The 24,316-nt window shown below is 40.9% G+C and overlaps 1 protein-coding gene across 5 annotated transcripts in view; it reads right to left on the bottom strand.

Moving 5' to 3' along the window:
• The window catches only part of UNC13B (unc-13 homolog B), a 208,803-nt gene that overhangs the window by 110,955 nt on the left and 73,532 nt on the right, over positions 1-24,316 (bottom strand). For all 5 annotated transcript variants that reach the window (XM_068176605.1, XM_068176607.1, XM_068176606.1 and 2 more), the window contains 2 exons: positions 19,102-19,428; positions 17,098-17,188 (listed from right to left, as the gene is read on the bottom strand). In XM_068176605.1, coding sequence (XP_068032706.1) covers positions 17,098-17,188; positions 19,102-19,428 — 418 coding nt within the window. The remainder of the gene's footprint in view (positions 1-17,097; positions 17,189-19,101; positions 19,429-24,316) is intronic.

The following is a 24,316-nucleotide window of genomic DNA, read 5'->3' as shown; positions in this document are numbered from 1 at the left end:
CTTTCAAATATTTAGAACCCCTTACCTAATGTACAGGATATTGAGACAGACTCTGTTTGTCAGAGATTTTTTTCTGAAATAATTAAGATAATTTCATGAGTAAAATAGGCATGACTTGCACATTAAAAAGTCTATGAGAAAGTGTATGCTTTACCTTAAGGCTCAGAGCACTGAGATATTTGCTTTTTACTAGAGAAATAAACTTCCACTTAAAAATTTAAATACTTCTTTCTGCAATTTTTTAATTCACCAACAGATTTTAATTTTAGGTTGAGCCAGCAGGGAATTATTAAAACTGATAAAGCCTGGCTTAGCTATATAGGCCAAATGCTTTGATGTCTGCGAGGTATATGTTACCCTTTCTTCTTTTTTAATCCTCATTATCTATTTCATTCCAACTTCCTGTAAAGTACTGAATTACTGATAAAATTGTAAAAAGTAAGCAATTCCTTCATGAGCACGAGTGGATTAACCAAAGGAAAATGAGCACTCTTCAAGCACAGGTCCTGCTCCTCCCTTTCACACACTTACACCCCTTCTCCCTGCTGGAAGACATGCAAGAATATTTCTACTTGGTCTGGGGCAAGTAGAAAAATGAATGGCTATGGAAATTAGAAGATAAAAATGCTACAAAGAGAGATGAAACAAAGAAACAAAGTGGGGGAAGTCAAGACAGAAAAGTCGGTGGAGAAAGGCTTGTCTAGAACTGCAGGGAAAATGCCCAACTCACTCTCAGGTTTAATTCATCTCACAAATGGCCTTGGACATCTCTGAGCCGAGAGCTCTCTAAAACAAATTTTTTATTTCACGGGGAAAATATAAGAACCATCTGTTCTAGGTCACACTGCTTACTGCATCTACCTAAAGACAGAGTTCTCGGTAAGGCAGCCTGAGTTCAGTGCTGCATTAGACCTCACAAGCTCAAATACTCAGAGTAAAGTTTACCAATTTATTCAGCAGTGAAAGCATGCTATTTATGATCTTCTTCAAAGGCACAAGAAGATTAAATCAATCAGCAGTCTCAAGACGAAGTGTTAATGAAAAAGCAGTGACCTCCTGCTGTTTGGCAGCTGTCCTCAATGAATACCAGCTCTGAGGAGCTGCGCATCACACAACCTAAGCAGTGCTGCTGAGACAGAACCTGGAAGAGATGAGATTGTATATTCTCAGGCTTTTTAAACTGCCCTGTCAAAGATGCTGCTGTTGTTACAGTAGCTCCAGAATACATTCATGAAACATATACTTAAGATGTTGCTGTCAGATGAAAGAACAAATTTAATAAAGTGCCATTCAAAGCACTAATGGCTTTCTTTGCCCTCTAGGAAAGGCTAAGGCAAGGGCTACACACAAACTTGGAAGGGATGAAAGGCACAGGTATCTTCCACAGCACCTTGAGCACCATGGAAACTGATAATGACCTGAAATTACATTGAAAGACTTAAAGAAAAAGAAGGAAATAATATTCCCCGAAGTTTCCAGAGTTCTCACCGTTTGAAAAGTTTATTTTTTCCTCTCATAGAAGCTGAATAATTTTCTTTATAGAAAGACAATGAGAATGGTACTAGGTCATTGAAAAAAATGCTACAGATTAGAGTATTAGGACTTTTTATATTCCAAAGGCAGGTAACCTCTGTTCATTTGTTGTGAATGGCTGAGACCAAACCACTGGCTGACTCATCTCCACAGCAAAGACGTTTACACTCCATATGTTAACATCATCTGACTGTAAGGACATCTGCTGAACCCTGAGATATCAACATATCTGAACAAATAGAACCAAAGACTTTCACATACCTGAGAATGAATGTAATAAAATTCAGATTTGGATTTTTGTGAGGTTAAAAAAAAAAAAAAAGGAATTAGCAGTAATATTTTTTAAGAGCCACAAACTTTACACCTTTGCAGTTTAGGCCAATCTTTATCAGTCAGGGAGTAATCAGAAACCTCTGAGTTGCCTGCAATGCATTCTCTCATCTCTGTCCCTCTGAGGCTACTGCTACCACACCAGTCAAAAAACTCCTCCAGAGGCTGAACAGATCTAGTCTCACATGAGAAGTCTTAAGGTGCAAAGTCCTTAAGAGTATTGGTCATAAAGTCAGAAGCCCTCATATCATCATCCCTTATCTAATTTGTTTACAGCATCATTGTTACTCACAATGACAATGCCTTTCAACAGAGATGTGAGACAGCCTTTAAATGCAGGTGCTAAACCTGCTCATCCCTTTCTTGTCTTGATGAGGGTGTTTGCACTTTTGATTTTGGGATACAAAAAAACCCCAAACACTATCAGCTCTGCACACTTCAAAGAAAAGGCTATTTTATTTCTCATTCAGTAGGCTCCAACCACTCTGGGGCACAAACAAGCCTTGGCTCCCAGACACCACGCTCCCTTCAGAAGCTGTCGTGGACACAATGACAACCCCCCGCGTCACAGCCCACACCTGCCTTCAAAATCAGAGTGATGAGACTTTAAAAGCAGAGCTGTCTCAGGTGACAGGCTGTGGGAAGCATGTTGTCTCCTTGCCCCAGCAACGACAGACACAAAACTTTCTTTACATACTCCTGAGAACATCAGGATAATGCCAGAGCTCTTGTCCTGGGTTTTGGCTGTCCATCTGAAAGCACAGAAGCCATTCTCTAGCTGAATTCTCTACTTTTAGTTATGAAGTACAATTAGAAGATGGACTCTTAAAAAAATGGTGGTGTCTTCTGCAACTCAGATGACTTGAAACTTTTAACTAGCTGGATGACCCCATTCTGAAAACAGCTATTACCAACTACTATGCTGGTTTTTAGACTGGAGTCAGCTTAAGTACCTTAAGTCAACAGGGAGCACGGAAGCATTTACAGCAGAGAAAACTCTCCCTCTGCTGCCTCCTCCTTCAAATTACATGTCTCTCCCTCCTAACAGCATCCAAAATGTAAGAACTTGATATCCTATGAAATTGGAAAATTAAAATCAATGCGTTAATTGCAAATCTAATTAAATAATCAGCATCCCTAAAATGCAAAGGCATCTGGGCACAGACATGTGCTGTGTGTAGAAAAACCTGTAATTATACTCTCAGTTGGAGCTGTAATTGCTTTTTTGATCAAGAAACCTGGGAATGAAAGGTTGCAGATTATATGAAATGGAGACCTCAAGCAGACATAACAGCTTTCCAACATGAACTTGAGGCAAGCACAAGGGAAGTAAACTATTCAGCATTTCTACTGTAAATACATAAAAAGAAATAAAAGACTTAACTTGCAGCAGTGGAAAGCTAAGTTAGACACTTGGAAAAGCTTTTAATCAGCAGTGAGCATAGATTATCAAGTGAAGCTAAAAAATCTCTTTTCCAGAAGGTTTTAACAAGTGGAAGTGCACACATTTTTAAGGGACGATTTTGAAGAAGATAGATAGTCTAGTTAATCTCTTCACATCTCAGTTTTATTGCTCTTTACCCTTCAGAGCCTATCTCAGGTAGGAAACTACACCATGACACATATAGCTGGCTAAGACGTGTGAGGGTACATTACTCCCCATGGGTGGTCTGCAGGACAACCCTGCTTCCTACAACACAACAGCTTAGTTCACACACTGCAGAGCCCATTTTTCCTACCTGAGCTTGACAGTGAGAACATGGAAATTGCCTCTCACAGAACTGTCCATGCATTCTGCAAGGTCAGTCCAACACACAGGGATTTGGCTGAAGGAAGTAAGTGCCTTGATCCTACAAGGTAGCATTCTATATGAACTTCCACAATTCTTTCTCTGGTTAAAGGTAAACTCCTTTTTCAGCTATAAGAGGGCCTCCTTCTGCTCACTGAACAAGAAACTATTTAACATTGCTTCCTTGGTGTTACTCAAAGCAGGATGGCATGCTTTATTCCTTGTATCACAACCAGACCCTCCCATTACACAAAGTCACACACCATTACATGCAGTGAGCAAGGGGCACTCCTCATCATATTACTAAAGTAATTCAAACTTAATTGGTGTTTTGACAGCATACCTGTGAAGTCAAAAAGTCCCCACCACAACTGAAGAACAAGAGCAGTATCAGGTCAAGAACTTCTTCTCTGAACACTCATCTCAGGACAACAAACCCCAGAGTTCCCAAAGTAATTAAGAAGGGAGCATATCAAGCACTGAAAAGTCTATCTTTTCAGCTACTTCACTTACTGCTCTGATAACTCATTTCCAGAATCTCAAATCAAATAACCAGAAATCAATTCATGGATCTGAGAGAGAGGAAATGGAAAAATAATTTCAAAACCACAGTGGCTTGTCCAGCATCATGTAATAACATGACAGGGGAATAACAACTAGAAATCCTACCAAGTAATGTCCAGCTACCTCTGCTAACAGGTTATGTCTTCTACCAGCATTTTCCTTCTCATTGCTACATATACCCCAGTTTTCAAAAAGTAGGGAGAAAAAATTGTTCATTATCCTACCTTCACCTTTATGTCTCCTGGCTTAAGTAATACACTTTTCTCTTGGTGGGAATAATTTTATGTATTCATATTCCCTGCAGAAGGCAGCAGTTGATTAATGAACCCAAACATCCCACAAATACTTGCTGCAAACCCTATCAAAGCCTCTGCCACTCTCTAAGGACACCATTAACACAGACACTGAACAAGAAAAAAAAGAAGAACTGGGGGTCTGATAAAGCCAACATCAGGGGTCTGACAAAGCCAACTCCAGCAACCACCCCCATATTAGTAAACTCAGACACACTTTTCACACTGCCAGTAAAGGCACTTGACAGACCCACACTGGACCTGAATTAAGGGGCTCTGGAAATCCGATCAGCCTGCTCAGCTAACTGGGAGGGACAGAGGAAGAAATTTAATTCAAAGAAATAAAAATGCCTGGACTAAGAAAGCCTCTTCAAGAGGATGAAAACTGCACTACAAACCAGGCTTTGATAACACAGCTGACCTGAGTCAAGTCACTGAGAGGCCAATTAGCCCCTTGGGCAAAAGTCTGTGATGGGAGGGGCAAGCACAACTGGACCAAAGCACACACTCAAATTCTGAGCAGGGATGATGGGGTTATTCCTATATCTGCTGCCACTGTTCAGTACTCCCAAGTCACAGAAACCATTCCACCCTCCCAAAGAAACGACTGTAAAGGCCAGATTAAAAAGGGATGATTTTGGCAGCTGTAAACAGTTGTATATTAACAAGCTATTACTGCTGCAAGCTAAAAATAGAGTGATATAATTTGGATAAGCAACATGTATCCATGTCACAAAATATGAAGGAGAGTTGTACTTGCTTTAAATTGAGTTACTTAAATTAGGCATAACAAAATTCAGAGTGAATACACCAGCCAATCCATAGGTATTTGTGTAGACAAAACTGGATCTCTCAACTACCCGTTACATGAGATACCACAAAAAAACTTGCATGATTTCAATCTGTTGCACTAACATAATACACTGAATAAAAATAGAAAAATATAAATAAATTGCATTAAAATTTAGCACTCCCTGTTTCTCAATAACAGTTTCTCAAAAATGTGTTTGCTGTCTTAAAATACAAGGTGAATATTGACTCATTAACAAAAATAAAACCCAGATGGAGAGATGGTTAAAATAAACTGATCTTTCACATAAAGCAATTTCTATTTGTATTTCAAATACTCTTGTATGCAACAACCTAAAGTATTAAACAAAGTGAGGCTAAATGAATTGAGTCTTGAGCTGATTTATCTAAATTTTTTCCTAGATGGACAGCTCTATTATATCCTTTTTAGTCGATGTTGCTGATTTTGTCTCTATTGCTTTTCAAGGTCTCCTATAAAATAATTTTCAAGTGCTAGCTTTTAAAAAACTTTTAATGACTATGAATTCAATTGCAATTTACTGCCTAAATAAGAAATTAAAATCCCATGGGGAATTCCTAAAATCTGATTTAAGGACAAACATGTTTACAAACTATACCGTATTACAAACTATACCGTATTTTCTGAACTATTACCACTTGAACATTCATCAGAAAACAAAATTGTATCTGTGACAAGTTCATTACTAGGCATGAGTCACTAAGAACACCCATTCTTCAAGAAACCCCTCACGCAGTCTAGCATCCTTAATATCTGCTGTGCAGCTGTATGGAAAAGCCACCACTCAAGAAGGGCTGCAACATGATTTTCACAATTTCACTTCAGTGAGAGCTTCTAAGTAGCAAATACCTCTCCTACACACCTCTGGTTGTGTCTGGAAACTCACAGGGTCCTGCAATGTGGCAGCCTGACAGCAAAGGCAGGCAGATGGGTAGAGTGAGCACAGGGAGGCCATGCCATGAGGAACAGTGACAGAGGCTGTGGTTCCATGGGCATTTCTGACAGCATACTTAAGAGGCTGGCTGGATGATGAAGTCCCTATTCTTTGCTCCCACAGGCAATGGTCATATAATGGCATTCATTAAAAGCCCTGTTTTTAGATTAATTAGAAAGGGCAAAGGAACCAATTTGGGAAGCTGTTCACGAACAATTAGAAAAATCACTTTCTGATTTCTAGCCTGGGTTTGTTCTTATGCCCTTCTGTTCTTGTGCTAACATTAACCTTTCACTTAAATAGCTGCAAACTTGCCAATATTTACTCCCATGCTCTTAATAGAGCATGGCAGCAACATCTGCTCTCAGCCTCCAGTCTGCTAAGCTGAGCCATACTTGTTTGGTCTCATCTCACACAACCTCAGCACCTTCCCACCCTGGGCTGCCTTAATGTCCCCTCTCCAAATTGTATTCTCTGATGTTTGCAATAGTCCCCATTTTCTCCAAATCATTTGCTGGTTTCCTACATGTCATATTAGAAATATTACAGAAATACAGGCAGAAGAGACCTATTGCCTATCTTGCTTGCCACAGTATAGCATGGAGCATAAAGCAATTAATTTTAGTAATTTCCTATTTGCCAGGCCGTTTTCTTTTCATAACTATTTCTACAGCCCTCCTAGTGAGGGCAGACTAAATGAGTTTACAGCTACCCAGAATAGCCCTTCCCTCTCTTACTGATCCAGTGCAAAAACACAGCTTAAACAGGATACTCCTGTTTTGAGCATATACCCCCAATGTCCAGAGGGCAGCACCACTGCTCACCTGGTACTACACCATCCTGGAAACCTGAAAGCAAAAGCCACCCAGTCAGCAAGAGACTCCTTGCCTAGAGCACCCCAATAAACTGGCACTCAGATTTACCTCAGTCCTTCCAACATAACTGCACACTTGAGCAACAGATGAGAATCTCAAGCTACATTTGGGATTTCACCCCAGCTTTATGCCTAAATTATCTTTAGTTTTACAGCACACAAAGGATAGAGCTGTCAACAACCTCAGGAAATTCCTCCTGCAGAACAGATATTGATACACTGATGTTCTCAAGTGCCTTTCAGCAGAGGAGGTGTGTTATAAACCCAGCTCATAGACTGCCAGGAAAGGCTGCAGGCCTTTTCCTACAGATTCAAAAACCGAGGAAAGGAAGAACTGGTCCCACCTTTTCCACCTCCAGATTTCCAATTAAACCAGTGGGGAACCACTGAAAAGCCCTTTTGCAAGTGTCAGTCATTAACCATCAAAGCAATAGAAATGAACCCACAGTTTGATACAAATCCAGCTCATCTGATCGGTCGTCCAAAATGTCCCAAAACTATCCAGATTAAATATGAGCAGACAGTACACATGTATGTATCAGATGGTTTAAAAATCCCATCTGAATGCCAAGAAATTAGTCTGGATGCAAAGAAAGTTCTTATTAACTCAGTAAGAACTACATCCTAATAGGCAGCATTCGTTTCCTGCATCAGCAGACCTGCTTGAATTCTATGCAGAAAATAAAAATGCTACTCTGTTTCCAGCTGACACACCTGAAGGATGGGATGCCATCCAGAGGGACCCAGACAAGCTCGAAGAGTGGGAAATGGGAATGTCATGAGGTTTAACAAGGCCAAGTGCTGCTGCTGCATCTGGGCTGGGAGAGCCCCTGGTACCAGCACAGGCTGTGGAATGAACAGACCCAGAGCAGCCCTGCCCAGAAGGGCTTGGGGTGCTGTGGGTGAGAGGCTGCACATGGCCCGGCCATGGCACTCACAGCCCAGAGAACCAAACGTGTCCTGGGCTGCATCCAGAGCCCCGTGGGCAGCAGGGCAGGGAGGGGATTCTGCCCCTCTGCTCTGCTCTGCTGAGACCCACCTGGAGCACTGCATCCAGCCCTGGGCTCCCAGCACGGGAGGGACAGGGACCTGCTGGAGTGAGCCCAGAGGAGGCCACCAAGATGATCAGAGGGGTGGCTCATGGCTGAGAGAGGTGGGATTGTGCAGCCTGGAAAAGATAAAGTTCCAGGGTGACCCGATTGTGGCCTTCCCAGTACCTGAAGGGAGCCCACAAGGAAGATGGAAAAGAACTATTCACAAGTGACAGGACAAAAAAAAAAAAAAAAGGTTTCAAGCTGAAAGAGAGTAGGTTTAGATTAGATATTAGGAAGAAATTCTTTACTGTGAGGATGGTGAGGCTCTTGCACAGATTGGCTAGAGAAGCTGTGAATGCCCCATCCTTGGCAGTGTTCAAGGTCAGGTTGGACAGGGCTTTGAGCAACCTGGTCTAGTGGAAGGTGTCCCTGGCCAAGGCAGGGGCATTGGAATTAGATCATCTTTAAGGTCCCTTCCAATGCAAGCCATCTTATGATTCAATTTTACATGCTGTGTAGGACCATGCAGAACTGGAGCACTGATGTCTTCAGGCATTGTATCATGCAATATTAACAGCTTTATGACCTTTGAATACCACTTTTACGATCTGAGGAGGAACAAAGCAATCACCTTACTTCAATCTGGATGCAGAATACTGGAAGACTTCAGTTACACAACCTGTACATGACCCCAAAAATTTGCTCAGAAGCATGCAAGGCAACCCTGCCCTACATCTAAACAAGTTGTGTAACAAAACAGCTTGGAAAAGAAGAAGCAACTGAGAGAAAAGCAATACTAAAAGCAAAAATTGTAAAGTCCTAGTCCCTTTCATCTGACCTTCTGGCTTTTCCTATGAAGTTATGTTATTATTCAATGCATTTACTAACACTGCATGAATAGTTATTGCTTCGTTTATGATGGTCTCAGCCAGTGCTGGTTAACTCATTTTTTCAACTCTTGTGCTTTGTAAGCTGAAGCCCACTGCTATCTCTCTGGTGCAGCATTTCTTGTACAGATTGCTTCAGTAATACACAGAACTGGGAAATATCCCCTCCTCCCACACAGATCCTTAAAAATAAGAGTGTGAAGTCTGGCTCTCCCAACAGCCAGTGCTATTTTTAAGGGCTGCGTATGTGGCAGGTAGGAGTCCCCCCACCCACCTCTCCCATTGCACCCCTATTTTGAGCAGAAGCAACTGGCTTACTCCAGTGTCAGATGAAACTCACAATTTTTCCTGATAAGCACCAGGCATGAGTGTCATGTCAAGGTGATCAGGACACCACAGCTTTCTGTGCCCCATTCCAAATCAGACACAACCTCTATCACCAGAGCACACTGCTGCAATTCTGTTCGCCATTATATCCCCCAAAAAAGGTGCAGAGAGGGGAGTTTTTTATAAGGTGGCAACAATTGTCTCAGTCCATTTCTAGTGTTCTTCTATGGCCTTTAGAGGACTTGGTCCACTCTTCATACAGATCTGGGTTTCATTTTTACTGAAAGATTCACCACTGCAGCAGGTCCTGAGAAAAGACAATCTTGGTCTAGAAGATTTTTGGAAGTCTTGGTACCAACGTGAATGCTGACACTGGGCAGCATCAGACAAGAGAAAAGAGCTTACTGTAGTTTACCTCAGTTCAGAGGGATGACCTGTGTGCACACAGATAGTTCCTTCAGCCTGCCACACTCAGGTCATTTCTGGACATAACCACCACAGAAAATGCTGTGACCCCAATAGCCTTTGACAAATGTTGCCATAGGAAATAAAAGCAGAAATCACGGATACACAGTCTTACCAAGAATCTAGGAGTTGTACAAGACAAAGGTCATCTATCCACATTGCCAGTACACTGCTGCCACCCACATCTTGCTCTCTGATCAGCAGAGATACACTTACATGGAGAGGAAGAAAGGTGACTAAGATACCTTCTCCTTCAGAAAACACCAACTCGCCACAATCAAAACTTGTTTTACAGGACCGTAACAAATTTGAATATTTCTCTGGTCTAAAATGCTCAAACAGTTGAGGAAGTGCAGAGAAGAGTCGTTCCCTGAAGGAGAGTTATACCTTAGCAGTCAATGCACTTTTCTAAACCATGGCAAACCTAGGTTAAAATCTCAGTGTCGCTCAGTATTTAGATCAGGAACAAGAGTCCTATTCCTCCCTTATTCTAGACATACCTCCCTCAAGAAAATTAATAGGTATCATGACAGTCTATTTGAAACCAGTGCTGTCATTATGACCTTAGAGAAGCACAGAGTTCAGCCAAATTGGATTATCGGAACACAATGTGCAGCACTGCCACAAAGAAAGAGATGCACCTGATTGTGGAACATACCATGTTTGTAAACTATATCCCAGATGTTGCACAAATACCTTCTCTTTCTTTTCAAGCAAATAAATGGAACAAACTTTGGAAGAGAAGCAAACTAACCTTTAAAGGCTTCAAAACAATTTTGACTTACAGATGTGTACATTTTACAACACAAGTCTAGAGAAGCAAAACCTCCTGAATTTGTTTGGGTTTTTTTCCTAACCAGCAACAAGAAGATATTGAGAAAACTGAAGGGGACCAATGTCCAGTTTGCCAGGGGATACAGACCATCAACACCAAAACTGGGTTTTAGCAGAGATGAGTATCAATATACTGATATGTTCGGAGAAGCTTGCAGAAAGTCCTGTTAGCAGCTGAGCAGGCTCTGAGCTGCTGCAGTCATTGTGGAAAACATCACACATTGGTTCAAGAGCATTTCTCTTAACTACTCTAAAAGGGCAAAGGCTGCTGATCTTTTTCACTGGAGGTAACGTTATCAAACAGCTGCTCAATAATCACAGCAGCAGCTAATGAAGGCTCAACACTATTTTCTGGTGTGTACATAGAAATAATTATTGCTTTGCTCTAAAATAATGTTCATTGTAAAGCACATTAAAAATATAGTAGGTCTTAGGGAATCTCAGAAAGGATAAATAAAAATGGCTTTTATCCCGAACAGATGTGAATATTCAGGTATTTTATTTAAGACATTTGGAGAAGAAAGAAGCTTTCCCTCATTTGAGCACAGCCTATCAGCTGACAGAGAGGCAAAAACAGACATAAATTGTTCAAACACCAGGGAATCACCCCACACTAAAAGCTGCCTTGGGAAAGGCACAAAGGACTATGAAGAGTCTCACAAGACTTGCCAGCCTGCAAATTCAGACGCAACAAAGAGAACCAAGATTATGGCATGAGAAGACATTCCCCAGTACTTTTGTATTTGAATGCTTTCTAAATAACTATCGTTCTGCAATCCCTAAGAGATCTAAAAGCTGCATTTTCAGAAAGGATTGACTACTATAGCCACCTAACACCAGTCTGCAGTACTGCTGGCAGCAACCCTCGGACCATGTCTGACAAATAGGATCTCCACCTGAGGGTAGGAATTGCAAATTCATGAGCACAAGAATGTTCTACAGATCCCCACCAACACTTATCCCTAGAACACTTGATCAGGAATGTTGGTATTTTGGTGGAGTTTAAGATAACGTCCATAGATCATTAGATAGAAAAGAAGGAAGATATTTAACTGGAGATGTACTTTTTCTGCATGAAGAGAAGTTTCTAGTAACTCTCTGTTATAGTCACAGTGCTTCAGTTTGCTTCTTTGCCACTGTGTGGGAGGCTTTGAAAATGCAGAGCTTACTCATCTTCACGGGACTGATAAAGAGACACCTAGGCAACAAAGCTTAAGGGAAATAAAATGCCAAAAGTAAATTATTGCGTGGATTGCAAAATCCATGAGAGGTAGAAAGGGACAGCTTCCAGTCTTTTGCTGATTGGCTCAAAACAGTTTGTTCTCCACAGGTGCACAGTACTTGGTTTTACAGATCAGAGTGCCTGTGTTCACATTAGGTGAGGTTGATTTCACACAGGGACAGGCAGACAACTTACCATCAAAGTTGCAACCAAAACTGGTACCAGACCCTGCTGGTCTCTTCACCATGACTTTAAGTTCAGCAAGGACTCCTTAGGGGATCCCACTGTTCTTATGAAGGGAATAGTGGTGCTTTGCACCAACAGCTTGCTTTCACAAAATCAAAACAGGGCATCACACTACAAAATCACCAACACATCACCCTCCCAGAACCAGGGCTTTTAAAACTGAGACACTCACAGTTCTTTAATGTTTGCAGGTGCTTGATCAGAGATGAAGTTATAGAGCATGAGAAAATCAGACTAAGGATATGACTGGGTACTTGCAACACCAAAGGAAAACCCCCTTGAGACCCTGCTATTGCAAGTGATCTTCATGTTCCAGAAAACTACTGTCATTAACTATATCTGCCATCTCAGTTTGTGACCTGATTAAGTATCAGTCAAAAAGAACAGACTATTGACATTTAACAGGAAAAGACAAAGGTCAAATCAAAATAATTGGTACAAAATGGCATTATTTAAAAAAAGGAGGAAACATTGCTCCTGTTACTTTGGTTTTGAAACAAATACAAGTCAATTGATTGATTTAATATCCTGACATGAGAGAGGAAAATTATGCACAAGACTTTTCCCCCCTCAACAAATTCAGTGTAAGTGGAGAAAATCCCAGATCCCATACCCTCTACTAATACTTAACTATACTTAAAAGAGTTGGTAAGAGAGGTAATTTGATGATTTAACAGAATTTTTGCTCTTCGTTGGTCTGCCAATTCTTCTGTTATACAAAAGTCAGATTCAAATTTGTATAATTTTAGAAGTCACATAGCTGTGTCCCTAGCTGGAGGCTATTTCAGTTACTGAGGGCTGCAAGTTGAAGATGCAATAGCTATGCGTTTGTTCTTCTTCTGGAAAAGAAGCTCCCACTGAGGGACTGCAGCAGATGAGCTATCAATTAATCCTTCTTTGTAGTCAAAGTTCTAAGTGTGAAGGTGAGGATTACTGAGTCATTCCTTGCAGGGCTGAAAACCCTAGTTGATTCTGGCATAATTAAGTTCCCTCTTCCCAGAGAAAGAGAACAAGAAAAACAGCAGAAGTGAAGAACAAAACGTACGTGCATGCTACAACAAAGCTTTTTTAACATGCACAGTTACAAATTCCTGTGCCATTTTGTAACTGTCAAGTCTTAATTAAAATACTACATTTCTCTGACTCATGGTCAGAATGTAGGATGCATGTACATTATTCACATGAATATTAATCTCTTCCCAGGTAGGAGGGTGAAGTGCTCAGGGGATTTATAATCACATCACGTATGGAAACTTCTTGGGTGTCTTTTTATTTTTTGGACTTTTTCTTTATTCTTTCAAATGTCAGTCAGATCATTAACAATTAAGGGTTGCAAGAATCATTTCATTAGTCTATATGATAGGAGTCCAGCCCCTCAGATCTGTGAGGTGGAGCTCTGTGTGTGTTCATGAAATGTTACGGCACACGGAGAAAGAGGAACACAGAAATGTGCTGGAGACATCCCTTCCAATGCTAAGGACACAATCACCTAAAGTGCTAAAACAAACAAGTATAGTTGTCTTGAAAGCTATTGGATAATGACAGAAGGTGGAAAGATGTTAATACAGTGACTAGAGAAATGAGACACAATCTTTTCTAGCTACCAAGAGAATCACCTGCTCAGACTATCACCACTGGGACCTTTAGAGTCCTGATCCTCATCTGAAAGTCTGTCTTTGTATCACTGACTTTCAAACAAAATCTATGAACAAACTGATGACTCAGCTTGCACAGAAAGCAACTAGCAGAGATGCTCTTCCGTATTTGAGCATAAGTGCAGAGAGAAATGAGGATGCAAATGCATGTGAGGAAACTGTGAGAATGGTCCTGATACCTTAGAAGGAAAGGAATTAGACAAGCTAGAAAACGCTACGTGATTCAAGAACACAAACTAATAAAAACTCAGAAAGTCAGTGTCTAGAGCTCAAGAGAAAGAGGCTTAAAGGACCAGGAAGCTGTTAACAGCTAATGAAACAACATCACTGGACAAAAATCAGAACTTGCGCCAGTGAAGGAACCTCCTGCCTTCTAGGAGGGCTTGAACTCTCTTCCTGAAGAAGTTTGTAAGGAAAAAAATTATTGCACAGGAAAGGAATCAAAAGGCTGAAGCATCAAATTAACCATCTAGCAATGAACACACAATATGACAAATAAAGGATGGATGCCATTCATAGGAAGAGGTATCATCAGGTGGCATTAAGAAGGCTGGAAATTTGATGCCTTAATTGCTTCAGGTCTTCAGTGAAAGAGACAAGCACAGTCAGGCAGCTGACAGAATTAATACTGGATTGTTGGGGAGTTTGAAAGGAAAAAGGTTTAGAAAGTTATTAAAAAGAGGCTGCAGTAAAGAAAAAAAAAAAGAAAGAAATAACCACCTTATCTGTCTGTAAAGTCAGATGGCTCTGATAAACGTTTATCCTCAGGTTCTAGGTTGCAAGACTGATAATCACTAAGCACTAAGAACCAAGAACCTGAGCAACAGGCAACGCACCTGAAGATTTGAAAAAGGCAAAGCAAGAATTTATGCTTAAAAAATAATAAGAGAAAGCCTTGTATAATTATAAAAGCACTAACTTTACACACTCCAGTTCCCTGGGGATTGAAGACTGGAACAAATAATCAAATTATTTGCAAATCTTCTAGAACATGAAAAGGAAAGAAATAACTGTGACCGTGGTTTCATCAAGAGTAGAGCTGTGTCAAATGCATTTAACTTCCTTTTATGACAAGCTAAATTATTATAAGGGGTAGAGAGAGAATAATAGAACCTTTATACCCTGTGATCTGGATGAAGCTGTTAAAATAGATGCAAACATACCGGTAAAAAATTTATAATCGTGGTCCCCAAATTCAAAGAATATATCAAGCAAGACCCCTCAGGCAACTCTGGTAGCACACAGACCATCAGCTTTGGTTTTGTCACAGACAACTTGAATGATTTGTTCATGTAAACAGTAAGGATGAGACAGACAACAAAGTGCTTACAAAATGAAAAAAAGACCCAACAAATTCTATAAGAACAAGTGCAAAGCCATATTCAGCTGTAATCCATCACAAGGACAGGCTATGCAACAACAGACAAAATCCTTTTTCAGAAAGCACCTCAGCTCTGGAAAGTGAGAAAGGCTAACTATGCATCAGTGATAGCCAGTGATAAAAAAAGCACCATCACAGCAGGACAGCCAGTATATCTTGGAATATCAGGATCACAGGCAGGAGAACAAAGTCTTGGTTGCTCTACAGTGCACATGAGCACACTCTCAGCTGGATTTCTACATTCAGCTTTGGACACTGCACTTCAAGGAAAATAAAGAAATGAGTAGGAGAGAGAAGAAAAAAAAACAGGCTGATGGAAAAGTGCCTAAAAATCCTGGCAAGAAAAGACTAAAAGCAAAAAGGGTCATATAGTTAACACAAGAAGAACAAGTGGGGCTTTGTCCTGTTTTTGCAGTAGCGCTTCACTATTCCAGTATTCCTTGTCCTAATCATGAGATGTGTATTTACATGGAACAAGAGACATCTAAAGCAGAGGTAAGGAAAAGTCTTTGGACAGAAAAGGTAGCTAAGCCCCAGAGCAGGCTCCCGGAAAGCTCCAACTCCTATATTTTTTGGTTTAAGGGAAAACTTTGATCAGTAGTTGTCAGCAGTGGTCAAGGCAAAACAAATAATGACATTTTGCTATCAAAACTAAACTACTGTTTCAGTAATAATCATCTCAAAGCTTGTTAACCTTGTTAACCTTCCAATTCAGCAGAATCACAAAACAGTGCTGAACCACATTATGGCCCTTCTACCCTCCCAGAAAAGGGAAAGATCCATGGATAGGTGGTGTTGAACCTCTTGTCCCTTGTTTGTGCACTTGTTTTCCATAGGGCACAGAATTAAACTGTTTTGCTTGCATACTCTACAAAATCATAGCAGAAGCTTGTTTCTTCTTAAATACTAGTGATGTTCTTCACTTTCCATGTCAAACTGAGTGTTTTGATCCAAATCCTCTCTACTCAGAAATGAAGCCATTGTTAGATGAAAAAGCATTCACAATCCAGATAAGACAAGAGAAAATCTATTTTGCCACCCCAGATGCAAAGCAACAACAACAATCAGTTCTTGAAAATTTGCAAAAATCTACAAGAGAAAGTCATGATTGTGACAAATACTGTAAAATCTCTTATAAAAACAAAACAAGTCATCTCTAGAAGAAAGTGGTATTTCTAAATGAAATATATTAACTCTGCATTTGGGCTAGCAGGCAAAATCTAGGGAACATGAACACCATATGTTATCTTTCTGTGGACATATAGATGGATAAAACCATAAGAATTTATTTTTAAATCCATCTTTTTTGGTTCTTAAACACTGTTTTCTAAAACAAGAGTGTTTATACTGTTATAGAAAATGTCACAACCTTTTCCTTTTGACTTCCCAAATCAAGACTATTTATTTTTAAATCTTACTTTCATGAGATGGAAATACCAAGACTTACTATACACCCACTTTCAATAAGTATATATAAAAATATTTGATGCAAAGTTTCCCAAGGAACATTTTCACACGACAAATAATACAGATAACTCCTACTAAACTAACAAGCTATCCTCAAGTTGCCTTGAAAAAAAGTCTTCATTTCACACAATTTAGAATAAACCATTTAAGTCCTAAACACCATTATAACTATTTACAAATTCAGAGCTAATTTCTCAACTTCTGCATCTTTTCAGATATTCACTTCTAGTTCCACACAATGATGTTAAAAATGTCTGGTAGAATCAGAGAGCTCTAAAACCATCACAACATGCTGCAGAGTCTTACACAATACATTCAATAAATTTTTTTTCTGCAAAACATCAAAACTGTAAGAGGTGCCTTACAATGAAGAAAAAGTCACACCTTGAGCCACAGCAGCTCAGAAAAGGAGCACAGCAATACTCCATCCTACCTGTTGAAGCTGCAGTCGGACTTTGCTAATGGCTCTAATCCAACGGGCTCTTGCTGGAGGAAACGGTGGTGGCTCAATGTCGCCCTGGTAGCTTGAAAGCAAGAAACAGGAAATCACTACATGAGAGATACTTACCTGTAGCATTAAAGATTCAACCACATAGTGACTGGTTGTTTGGTTACAGCTTCAGCTCTGAAGGAACCAACAGGCTCCAGTCAGCACAGCCGTGCATGTGCTCTGGGAAGTGAGCAGCTAAAGGAGAAGTTTCCTTAAACTCAGGAGCCACCTTGGAAACTGAAGAGCTGAAAGATATGATCTGTACACAATTCAAACCCAGGAGAAAGATGATGTTTGTGCAAATATGAGGAAAGCAGCCAATGACACTAGATCAAGCCAGTGCAACACAACAGTATCATAATTACAGACATAAAGAGGCAGATGGAAGATTTTATATCCCTATGTCTGCTGCAGTTCTCTTCTAGCCATTGACCCTTCCTACTCCTCCTGCTACAAATTTATACCCCCTCTTTACTGGAAACACTGGCAACAGGGCTCAGCCCTGGGTTTCCCCTGTTCACTGAACCTCTGTTACTCCACTCTTTCCTACAGCTTTTCAAAAGGACAGACAGATCTGCCACCAATGCTCCACCTCTGTGCCTCACAGCATATCTTGTAGTCCCTAAACTTGTGATACCTTGGACCTTTAGTTGCATTCCTGCTTTTGTATGTTGCTGAGGTGTAAAATCACGAAAACAAACACCTTCTCCTGCCTGCAAAGCACCTACCCCACAGTGCTGACTGTGAAAAACCACCCCACAGATGAGACCAAAACACATCCATGCTACAAGTCTAGCTCAGGTAGAGCTCTAGGGATCTACACTCAGCTCAGTTCCAGGCCTGTTCCATGGAGACAGGAGAGCACTGCCAGAGGGTGGAGAGAAATGGAGACAGTGAGGCAGGAGCATCCAAGTAAGATGCCTAAATTAGCCTGAAATAGACTATGTGAATAACCTTTCCTGTGAACAAATATAGGCCAGCCATTCTGGGACAAGACTCCTGCTGCTCTGTAAGGAAAAGAGGAAAGTGAATCAGAGTTTAAAAACAGTTTAACACTTCTCTTGTCTTGTTTTCCTCTTTTCATCTTTAGTGTAAGGCTTGCCTACACATGAACTCCTGTAGTTAATTCTATCATCCAAGCAAAGTGACACCAGCTGTACTCTCCAAAGGGTACAGACAGGCAGACATCTTCCCATGGATCTAACTGAAACAGATTAAAAAAAAAAATCCCTCGTACTTATGAAAGTAAAACCACATCCAGGGGCTGCAATGACTTGATTACCTCAAGGAAAAATGTCACTCCCAAATTTAAGAAGTGAAATTTGAAATTTCTGTAAAACTTGTGCAAAACCCAGTACTCTACTCGGTCAAACTTAGATGAAATACTTTTGAATACTGTTGACAGCTTGGAAAGCCAAAGCACAAGGACAAGAAAAGCTCCCACAGTGAGTCAGAGCAATATGTCTATTCATGCTGTAATTCTCTACAACCTACAACTACAATAAACACTAACTCTAATGGTGGTAGTCTACAAGAATGGAACTAGTGAAGCTCTAACCATGAAAACACGTAATTCTTGGTTGTTCAAGCATAAACTTGATCCCAAATGAGCAATGGAAGCAGCTATGTTGGGGCCACAGTACATTCATCAAACCAGAAACAGAAAATCTAGCAAATGAGCTCCAAGGTGGTGTTCCTCTTTACACAGACACAAAAATCACAGTTTTAACAAGTGATCCTCTTTGCACACAAGGCAAACATAGCTTCAGCTTAGCCAATGTCCCATAAATAACTGGTCCTCTACAACATATGTTTCACAGACCAGGAAATCAACTGAGTTGTCAGAAATAGCTGCAAGAACAACGTACATAATTTGCCCTGGGAAACAGTAAACAGAAGAATCCTCTTTGACCTAGCTGAAAATAAATTGGTAATAGCTTCACCTACCTCATTTGGACTCCTACATCAACATCCTTGGGCTTCTCAAGTTCCAGAGGTAACTTAGCTGCAGAATGGTCTGCAGGTTTTTCCTCAGTTTTGAAGACCTTCTCCTCCTCTCCTTTGCCATGAGGCTCCTCTTGCTCTTTGAGCCATGCCTGACCATCCTTCTGGTAGCTGCTCGAACTGTGGTAAGAATGATTTGACTGCCTTTCCTGGTGATCATCCTCCTGCTCAGAGCCGTGGGCACTTTCATGGGAATGTTCCAGCTCACTGAGGTGAGAGCTTTCCTGGCTGACATTGCAAGAGGAGCCGTATCTACTACTGCCAGCAGGACTATGAGAGAGTAAGAAAGTCCATCAGAAAAAACAGTGGCTTGAAAAAGACAAAACAACCTACACACGTAAAAAACTGAGCAGGAAACTAAATAGTACTAAAAAGGCATGCTATGAAGACACACTTAACTATTATATTCTTATGATTATTATGTAAATAGAGATTTGTGAATCTCAAGTTTGGTAGGCAGTAGAAATACTTCGTACACAATCTACCAGCATATAGACCATACATAATTCTTCTGTGTGTATATATATATATATATATATACACACACACATATATATATATATATACACACACACACAGTCACATATGCTCTATACATTGGTCTTTGTTTGTTTCACCAACTACTGCTTCACCTTACACCAGCTAGAAACTGCAGTGAAGATATTCTAATAACCAGACATGAATAAGAATGGAAACACAGCAATTCAGAGTGAAAGTGTTTCTGTCTTCTGCAGTTTTGCTGCAGAAGGGTCTTTATCACATCTGTTTAAGATGACTGTTGTTTAAAAATAAAGTTAACTTCCCTTTTATGTATTAAAAGTTTATGATAAAATATGTTGCAGTCAAGATTAAGACTATCAAGACCTTCAACTTACAACCTTTAGCAAAAGTGGAACAATTTTTCAAAGAAAAGTCACATGTCTCACTACAGTAGAGCTTTCTCAATAACTTATTTTATATAAAAACCCCAGCATCACAGGGGTGTGACCTCTGTGATTCAAGACACCACTTTCAGGACTGAATTCCTAGAATCCTCAAACAAATATAGCAGATGGAGATTTCTCATGCAGTCAGGAAAACTGTGGCCAAGAATTAAGCAACACTCATACTTTTCTCTTGCAGTCTTGGAAGAATTTGGAGCCAGGAAGTTCCATGAGTGCAGAGTTGCAACTGTATGATCAGAGGAACAAGTTTCACTTACATTACACAGAAATATATATATGCATAAATTTAAGTTTAGCAGGCCTCTGTTTTGATTTTTAAGGGCAATTGTAACTTAGCATATGCACAGGACTCAATACACTCATGAAATACTTACACCTTCCTCTAGGGACTTTCATAACTGCATGAAATAAATTTTGCACTGATTTTAGGAAGACCAAGCATTAGAATACCTTCACTGATGTTTCTGAAAGTGTTTTAATATATTCGGTAATACAAAGTGAACCTAAATAGTTCTATATTGTATCATAAGTAAGTTAAATTTCTCTCTAAAATTTAAAAACTTTACCTTGCGTTTTGAGAACAAAATGTTCCTCCCTACCAATACATTCTACCTGTTACTTTTTTCTTAGCAAATACAATATTATTATTGCTAAAGAAGAAAGCAAAGAGAATTGTATGCAGCAGAATTAACACACAAAGACTGTAAGTTCTGAAAGGCTAGTGAAATTAGCACTAAAAACATCTCATTCAATGGGACACATTATAAGAACATGGGAAATTCAATTACACTTAGAGAAAAGGAGTGGAAAAAAGTGAGAAATGGTCTAAAGGCTTGTACATCACTAGTGACTGCAGTTTGCCATATTGTCTGTGACAGCCACCAGTGATATCACAAACACTGACAACAGGTAGGGGACTGGGACTGAGCTACAAACATCAGACACCAAGGCCACTCTCTACTGCTGCAGCTTTGCATTATAAATGGTCATATCCCATTTATTATGCCTCATTTGTAACTAGCCTTTTCTCATTCAGTTCTTCCACGCTATGCAGATCTGCAGCCAGTGTGTCAGGATGCAGCACTGCTCCACCAGGAGCAGAATCAAGCCCAGTTTCTCTCTCCTCAGGCTTGTCTGGCACACGCTCCTCTGCCTGATCTTCTTTCTGCAGTTCACCTGAAATCACATTCTGCTGATCTTCTGACTCTTGGTCAAGCTTCTCTCCCAGCTCTTTTTTGGATGTATCATCAACAGTGCTTGCACCAGATGGCTCTTCAGAACGTTCATTGTCTACAGCGTCAGGCTGCTTTGAAGACAACTTCACTTCTATATTTGCGTCAGTCACTTGATCCGAGACTGCAGATTTTGAGTTTTCTTCTGAACTGACTGTTCCTAACACCTTGTCATCTGGTTTTGACAAAGCCTGTGGTGGTGCATGTGGTTCCTTTTTGGCAGAGGCCTCCTTGATGTCTTTTTGCCAGGGAAAGGAGAAATCTAGTTTTTTCCCAAATACTGCTCCTTGGGCACTCTCTAGCTTACTCACCTTTTCTTCACCACTTCCTTCAAACAGAGACATAGAGAGTTTCTTAAAACTGGACACGAGGCCCTCATCTGTTCCTGCTTTATTAGCAGAAGGTGGCTGTTGAGAGAAGAATGACCCAAAAGGTTTTCCACTATCAGAAGATGACATAAAGCCGAATTTTGGCAAACTGGGTATGTTCGGTATTTCAAAGATAGGTTTACTACTGCTTGTATCTGGAGCAACACTATTAGCTTTACCCTGTTTCTTCAAGTCAGATTTGGAAGCAATCCCTTCTGCGGGCACCTTGTCAAATGTTAAATGTTTTTCCTGTTCAGCAGTTAGCTTTTCTACCTCAATTGTCTTCTCTTCATTCAGCTCAGGCAGATGAACACTGGGCTCATCAGCTGGAGCTGTGGGTTTGCCATCATTACTACTGATCAAGTCCTGCTGATCAATACCAGCATTGGCCTGATCCCCTGCAACAGCAGGCTCTGATTCAGGTGTAGCATTTTCATCTAACTGGGAAAGGTTTGTGTCTGCCCTGTTAGTTTTGGCTTCCATTTCCAGAGCGAGCTCATCAGTAGAGCCAGTGTGAAGCATGTCAGTGGCTGCCTTGTCTGCAGGAGCAGCTTCTTCCTCTGCTACACCTGAAGGCCTCACATCTGGTTGGAAAGTACCTACATCAGCCTGGTCAGTGGCCTCAGTCTGCACTGTATCAACTGCACCACTGAGATCAGAGTGGCATGGCAGATCATCTACCACCTCAGAGGGCTGTGTTTCACTGTCCAGCACTTCAAGGACTTCATTCTCCCTAGAGAATCCTGTTTCTGGAGTGGCACTCAAAGGTTCCTCTTTGGAGGTTTCCAAGCTCTTTTTCTCCTCAGTTTCTGTTTTCATAGTAGACTCTTCTGTGGAGTTCTCTTCTCTTGAAGCAGGTACTACATCCTTCTTCACAGAGGTGGAGACATCTCTTTTAGACTCTCTGGCTGCAGCTGTATTTTCTGGTTCCCTATTGTCTTTTGCTGGAACAGACCCAGTGACATCTTTCACACCAGTGCTTTGAGGTTTAGGGGTGGATTTTGGAGGCATCTCTTTTGGAGATTCTTTTGGACCTTTGAAGATGCCGAATATATCATTTGTGAAAGCTGGTGCTGGGCCACTTGGAAGGGATGAGAAACCAAAGAAAGAGGAGCTCCTTTTCTGTTCAGGTGGAGGTGCAGTAGCTTGAGGTTGAGAAAAGAAAGCAGAAAATGTTTTAGGTGGTTTCATTTTTGTCATGAAACTTGAAAACATTTCAACTGAAGAATCCAGAACTGATTTATCATTCTCAAGTTCCTTTGGTTTGCTTTGCAAATTAGGTGCCTCTGGCATTTTAGGAGGAACACATGGCTGTGGCCTTTGTAATCTGTTGGTTTGCTGAGGTACTTTTTGTTCTGACAATTCAGTCTGTACATGTACTGCTTCAGAGACCACTTCATTTTTCATGTCACTCACACTATTTAAATCATTTAGACCCCTGGAATCCATCTTATCATTTGAGGCCATGCTAAGATCAACTTTTTCTGAGGTTTGCTCTTTGGAAGAATAAGGCTCTTCATCAGTAAGAAATGCAACACTATCCATTTTCTCCCTAGTACCCAAAACATCTTCTTCTGTCCTTGGGGAAATACTCTGTTGGTCCCGAGAACACTCCTGCACAGTGGGAGTCTGAAGGCAAGGACCAGGAGCAGACAAGCTGGTTACTGCAGTGTCCTTGGTCTGTGGAAGCTTTCCTAAGCCACTCTCTTCACTGGCCTGTGGAAGCTTTTCTGAGCCACTCTCTCCACTGGTCTGTGGAAGCTTTTCTAAACCACTCTCTTCAGCTACTGCAGCAATACTTTCTACATTTTCCACTGCCAGCTTTTCTGATGTATTTTCTGGGATCATGAGGTCATTAGACATTTGCTTGCCAGTCACTGCTGCAATAATATCATCAACTTCTTTTTTAGTGTCTGCATCTTGTTGCCTGGTCAAACTGCTGGTTTTGACACCAGAGTCAGTGGGAAAACTTTGCTTCATATGTGGTTTAGTATTCACTGTTTTAGCTGGTTTTGTATTGCTCTCCTGTTTAGGAGCAGTTGGTGGCTTAGAATTCACTGGTTTAGCTGTTTTTTCCTGTCCTGGAGTAGTTTGTGGCTTTTCATCCAAAAAGGATGTCAAATTGAAGAAGCTAAAACTAGTACTTCTTTGAGGTACACTCTTTTCAGGAGCAGGACCACTGGAGAAGAAGGAGGGCAGATGAAACAGCCCCTCTGTTTCTTGTTGCTTCCCACTAGCAGGGGCAGCAGCAGGTGCTGAAGGCTTTGGTTCATCTGACCCAGTGAAGAAGGAGAATATGCTCTTACTGGCTGGCTGGGATTTCGGAGCAGTGATATCAGAGAAGCTGAATGGCAAACTGAAACCCGACTCTTTGGGTGTCTGGTCTGACTTTGGTTTTGCCCGATTAGCTGTGTCTCCTACACGACCTCCCTGTTGACTTGGGGTCACCACTGGTGTGCTGCTTTGGTGCCCAGCTGGCTGGCCCAGGTGGCTTCCTCTGGGACCCGCACTCACTGGCTTCTGTGAAACATTTCCAGGAGGCACTTTTTTACTCTCAGGAGACTCCTCCACAGCTTTTTTGCTTTTTTGTTCCTCTTGCAACCTGGGGCTAAGA

The sequence above is a fragment of the Anomalospiza imberbis genome, chromosome Z (assembly GCF_031753505.1).
Source record: "Anomalospiza imberbis isolate Cuckoo-Finch-1a 21T00152 chromosome Z, ASM3175350v1, whole genome shotgun sequence".
Classification (NCBI taxonomy): Eukaryota; Metazoa; Chordata; class Aves; order Passeriformes; family Viduidae; genus Anomalospiza; species Anomalospiza imberbis.
This window is presented reverse-complemented; position numbering and strand designations above follow the sequence as displayed.